Source organism: Orycteropus afer, unplaced genomic scaffold (assembly GCF_000298275.1).
Source record: "Orycteropus afer afer isolate SDZICR_OR568_19922 unplaced genomic scaffold, OryAfe1.0 scaffold00178, whole genome shotgun sequence".
Lineage (NCBI taxonomy): Eukaryota > Metazoa > Chordata > Mammalia > Tubulidentata > Orycteropodidae > Orycteropus > Orycteropus afer.
In genome coordinates this window covers 286,703-292,447 of record NW_006921765.1, presented here as the reverse complement: position 1 = coordinate 292,447, position 5,745 = coordinate 286,703, and the positions used below count along the sequence as shown (strand labels likewise).

General features: G+C 38.9%; 1 protein-coding gene across 1 annotated transcript; it reads right to left on the bottom strand.

Annotated features, from left to right (window-relative positions):
• Positions 1–2,601: 2,601 nt before the first annotated feature.
• On the bottom strand, positions 2,602–5,232 carry KCNJ1 (potassium inwardly rectifying channel subfamily J member 1). The gene is made up of 2 exons (XM_007947223.2): positions 5,224–5,232; positions 2,602–3,741 (listed from the first exon to the last, which is right to left on the bottom strand). Exon 2 carries the CDS (start codon positions 3,718–3,720, stop codon positions 2,602–2,604), a length of 1,119 nt encoding a protein of 372 aa, XP_007945414.1. The 5' UTR covers positions 3,721–3,741; positions 5,224–5,232.
• Between the last annotated feature and the right edge of the window lie 513 nt (positions 5,233–5,745).

Here is a 5,745-nt window from a genome sequence, read left to right as displayed (position 1 = left end):
AATACAAAGAAAAAAAAAAACCAGTTGCTATCAAGTTGATGTGAACACATAGTGACCCCACATGTATCAGAGCGGAACTTTGCTCATTGTTGTGATCTTTCAGAAGCAGATCACCAGGCCTTTCTTCTTAGGAATGTCTGAGTACATTCAAACCACCACCCTTTCATTTAGTAGCTGAACACTTAACTGTTTGCAGCACCCAGGGCCTAGTTACCCCTTAAGACTATCAAGTTACTTGTCCTGGGTCTTGTTTCCTAGAGTTTTTATGGCTATAAGTATGTTAATGGCTGCTGGAGGTTTAATGGGAATTTGCATTGAAAAAGAGACTCCAAGTGTCAGAGTGACTTGATAAATAAATGAATATTTGGAGGTAAATGGCCTTTCATTAAATAACCCAGGAAGAAATACCAATCAGAAAGATTCTAGTTGTTGTTCAGATGTCTTAACATCAAAAAGAATGAATTACTTATAATCATTTCAGTTCTTGCCAACACCAAGCATTCTGCCAACGAGCAGGGAAACAGACCAGAAGGAGTGTGTTCAGATGTGAATGACCTGACTCAGTACATTTTTCCTCCAATTTATAAAGGGGACTTCAGCATAATAAAAGCTCACAAAAAATGGTCCAGCAGAAAATTTCAGCTCCCTCAAGCTTGCATACCCGATTTCCTTTCACATTGTCAGACAATTACACTTAAAGGAACAAAGTAACCTCTCATGTGGACCAGTGGTCGTCCACTGGTTATGGACTCTGAAAAGCATGTATCCCCAAATCCCTCAGACTTCCCACGGAACTTCACGAGGACTAGAGTGTGCCTGTATGGATTCTTATAAGTTGAACCCAAGGCCTGGGAAACAAAGCCATCCCTATCAATAACTGCCCACAGCTGCCACCATGCGTCCAGACTGACACTAGAGTGATTTGACAGAGCTGTACAGGAAAGGGTGTGTCTGCAGCCTACGTCACTTCCTCCTGAGAAGCTGCAGTCAAGATAACAAATGTATACTATCTGCCATCTTCCCCCTCCTCTGCCCTCTTCTAAGAGAAAGTCCACCCAAAGCAAGAGGATTTCCACCAGTCAGTCTGTCACAATGAATACACAATTACTGACACTTTTGAAGTGCATGCAATTTCAGAAATTTAATTATCTTAATCAACACACTGAAAACATTTGATTCCTAAACAGCTTTGAGTACCATCTTTCCCAGGATACATTCAAAATAATGTAGGTGGGGAGTTAAAGACATTCACATCAAAATCTTCCCCTAAAAGAACATCCTTGTTTTACATGGATCCCTTTTAGGCACTGGCCCTCAGAGAGAGAGGAAAACCTAGCATTTCCTCACTGTGGAGTCACATCACATTTTTTTTCCTTTCACAACTTCTCCTTTAGGAAGAGCATTGCAGTATACATCATCATCAGAGAAACACAAGAAATGTTTTTTCTCAGAAACATTCATGGTACTTTCCTTTCTAGACTGACTTGACATCTTCAATTTCTTTATCGCTTTTTTAGAAAAGCAGGAGTTGCTCTTTTAACAGATATGTAGCTCTTAAATTCAAAAACCAAATTCACTGCCATCAAGTTGATTCCCACTTATGGCGACCCCTTTGGGTTTCCAAGGCCGTAAATCTTTACAGAAGTAGATTATCCAGTCTTCTTCCCATAGAGAGGCTGGTGAGTATGAACCTCCAGCCTTCTGGTTAGCCGTCAAATGCCTTAGGCACTACACCACCAGTAGCTCCTAGTCTCTTCCAATATAGCACCATTTTTAATATTCATCACCTTTTCCAAATCCATGATCCTGTTTTGCAGAAAATGTGCTTTGAGATGCTAGAGTGCTAAGTTAGCCTCTGTCTAAACATACTGCATGAGACAACTTGGGACAAATACATTTCTGAGTAGCCGGATATGCATAAAGCTGGTGTGGACTTCAGTGCTTTCTATACAGCCTGTGCCTTCTTTGCTCTTCCTAAAATACAGCATCACCCCAAATAAGATGAAGACTCCAATCACCAAAGTTTGAGATGGTTAGAACCACACAATTGTTCTTGGATTGCTTATTCTCTTTTTTCTATTTTCTTTAATTGGTTTGTTCATCTCCCTCAAGTCAGGGGTAATGTTTCCCTTGATAAAAGTCAATCTTAAAATGGAAGCAGCTTCTTTCCTATCAGTAGACTCAAATGAGAATATGGGTTTTTTGTTTGTTTGTTTGTTTGTTTTTTCCTGCTCCTATCTAAACTCATAACTTCTTCAACAGGATTTAAAAGGTCTTGTTTGGCCCATACATCAGACTTTTAATAATTTTATCTTTTCTTATCAATATTGCATGATCTCAAATAATCACATTCAAGATTTCAAGTGAGCTCCTGTGGCTTCCATATTCCAGCCTCATACAAATTCATAACATGTTTTAATACAGTTACCTGTATTAAAGGTTACCTGTAAAGTAATAGTGGGAATAAGGGGGCCATCATACTGGTAGACTTTGAAGGCTTCTGTTCTACTCTCATGTCTTCAAATTGTTGGTTACTTCACAATGTTTCTAAGTCACTAGACATCTTGGAAACTTTGCTTAATTCTTGTTGAAAAGGCACAGTTACATTTTGGTATCATCTGTTTCATTGACTTCTGACAAGATGAAGTTAGGATTGTCATAGCCTCTCTTCACCCTGAATCTAGCATCCTTCTCATTATAGAGGCACATGGCACAGTGAGGGGTCTCCACTTCTACTGTCTTGCCAAAGTTATGGAAATCTACTCGGTATTTCCCTTCCTTGGTCTTGGAAACTATGGGAACAAAACGGTAGCCCCAAAGCACCTCTTCTGGAACATAGGATGTTCGGACTTGGCAGGTAGCACTGGTCGATTCAACTGTACCATCTAAAAACACCACTAGTTCAAAATCCTGCTGGGGAAGGGTTTCTGCAGCCATGTGGAAGAAAGGGCTGTTGTGATCAATGATATGGTAAATTGTAAGTGGGGAGATGAAAAATAAATTTTCATTACCAGCATCTACCACAAAGTTGATATTGATCTGATCCAAAATAATGGTCTCTCCCTCAGGAGTGACTGTGGTCTTCAAAAGTTTTCCATATATGTGGCTGCTAATAAGGAGGCTCTTCCTAAGATTAGCCACTCGGATTAGGAGACAGAGCTTCCCACCTCGCTTGCTGATCACTGCGTTCTTGCTGAAGGTAATGGTCTTTGCACGTTTCTTGGGTCTGGAGATCTTGGCTAAGATGGCACCACACATGAAAGAATTGATGATGACTCCAAGGATAGACTGGAAGATAAGCAGAAAAATGGCAGTGGCACATTGTTCTGTCACACACCTAAATCCATATCCAATGGTAACTTGAGTTTCCAGAGAAAACAGAAAAGCTGAAGTCAAGCTATTGATGTTCTCCACACATGGGGTGTGGTTGACAGAAGGATGAAACTCTGGGAGATCTTTATGAATGTAGGCTACTACATACCACATAAGACCAAAGAGGAACCAGCTCCCCAAGAAGGCAGTGATAAAAATGGTCATTTTGTACCTCCATTTGAGGTCCAGCACAGTTGTCCAAATGTCCACAAAGAATATAAACCTTGATTGTGCCTCCATATTGCCAAACTCTATGTTGCACCTTCCATCTTTGGAGACCAGCCTTGCCCTCTGCCGGGAATGCCCAAAAAAGCGAGTGACAAACCATTTCCGAAGATTTTTGAACATTCTTTCTGTCAACACTCTAATCTGAAAACACATCAAAGGAAAAATAAATATGGTAATAAAGCAGCAGTGAACTCGGTGACTCACATAAATACCTAACTACATATGAAAAGATAATTTTCAAATATATGTATTGCTGATACTTTTGGCTAGCTGCCAAGTCCATTCTGGATACCAAAATACTACTTCCAATAGAAATTTTCCACTGGAAGACTATATTGCTTAAATATAAAGAGGAAAAATAATTAAAGAACTAGAAATGAAAGAAACCTAAAAGATCATATATTCAAATGTTTCTTGACCTCAGTTAGTCTCACACAACCTTAAAGAATGTTTGTGATAACCAGTTATGATGAATATTATTATTTATTATTTATTTATTATTCTTTCTTTAATCACCTCCTCTTTTTTTTTAAGAAAATAAATTTAGTTTTATGCTAAATCTTATTACCTGTGAGAATACAAACTTGGAGCACTATTTACATTTTGGTAATACATAATAAAATAAATAACTTAGGAAAAAGAAATGCTCATCAATATACCACCTAAATCATTCTGTATACTGTTGTCAGTCCTCATATTCTATGAGAAATTTCAATCTAATTCAATACTGTCATTTATCAGGTGGGGTAACCAAGACTTGGAAAACATAAAAGACTGCCCAAAATCAAGTGTCTAACCAGTGCCATAGGAGTCCTGGTGGCACAGTGGTTAAAGTGCTCAGCTTTAACTGAAAAGTTGGTATTTTAAACCCACCAGCTGCTCCCTGGGAGAAAGAGATGGCAGTCTGCTTCCTTACAAATTACAAACCCTGTGGGCCAGTTCTTCTCTGTCATAGAGTTGCTGTTAGTTGGAATCCACTCGATGGCAACAGATATTGGTTTTGTGTAACCAGTGGCCAGGTGGCAACTAGAGCATAAGGCATCCTGCTTCTAGTCCAGTGGAACCTCTACCACACTGCATCTTACCTATCAAATTTTATATTATAATGGTAGATTCGCCTAAAACATTTTAAGACGAAGGTAGTCAAGTTCCTTTTTTTTAATACTTGGCACTAGTTAGAACAAAGTTCCTCAACACTGTTTGGATGAGTCCTACAAGAAAATGTCAGAGGCTTGCCAATGGATCTACAAGCTGTTCTACTCTCTCTCCATGATTTGCCCATATTCCCAAAAAGAATAGTATGATGATCACCATCAATCTTTCATACTCCCTTCTGTACTCTTGAGAAAAGGACACAGGGAGTCAAATAATGCTCCCTAAGGGTAGGAACATGTTTTATTCACTTGTATTTTTCTAGCTGCTAGCAAAATCTACAGATGCTTGCAACACATTTAGCAAAGATTAATGGAATAATTCAGTGAATGAATTAAGCTCTTCAAGTGCTATCTGATCAGTCATTTCTTATTGATGACTTTACTGAGACTTCTTTTTTACACCAAAAAAAAGAAAAAAGAAGAAGAAGAATGCAGGGACTTTCCCCTAAACGGCCAACAATGATGAAACCAAGGAGTCATAAACATAGGCTACCTCCACCTCTATGCCAAAGAAAACTCAAGGTGTGCCCACCATGTTTAGCAATGTCTTTGTGATATTTTTAATTAAATGCAAATATATTTTTTAAATAGATTTCAAAATTTCCCTTCTAAAATGTGTTTATTCATAAAAACTAGGAAGCGAAACTAACTTAGTGATAAGTTTTCAGCAAACATGATATTCAACAGTGTCTTGTCCGTGGCCTAAACTAAGTGAAAACATAAGATGCCAATACCAAGTAGAAGACAGCTGTGGTGATTTGAAATTTTGAGAGCAGGTTCTAAAGATATAAAAAAAGAAAGAAAGTACTACCAGGAAAGCAAACAGCCATGCACACACTCAGAGGGCCCTGCCCTTATCCCACCCAACCTGAGTTGACCTCAAGTCCCCTAAGGGGACTCAGGGGCTGGTCCCAAGTGAGGCACACAGAAGGGGAAATAGTACCTCCTTCCCCAATTTGTCCTATTACCTCAACCATGTGTGTCTTAATCT

What these genes read in the sequence shown, in the direction of transcription:
- KCNJ1 (XM_007947223.2), bottom strand. Translation starts at nt 3,720, where the DNA reads ATGTTCAAAAATCTTCGGAAATGGTTTGTCACTCGCTTTTTTGGGCAT.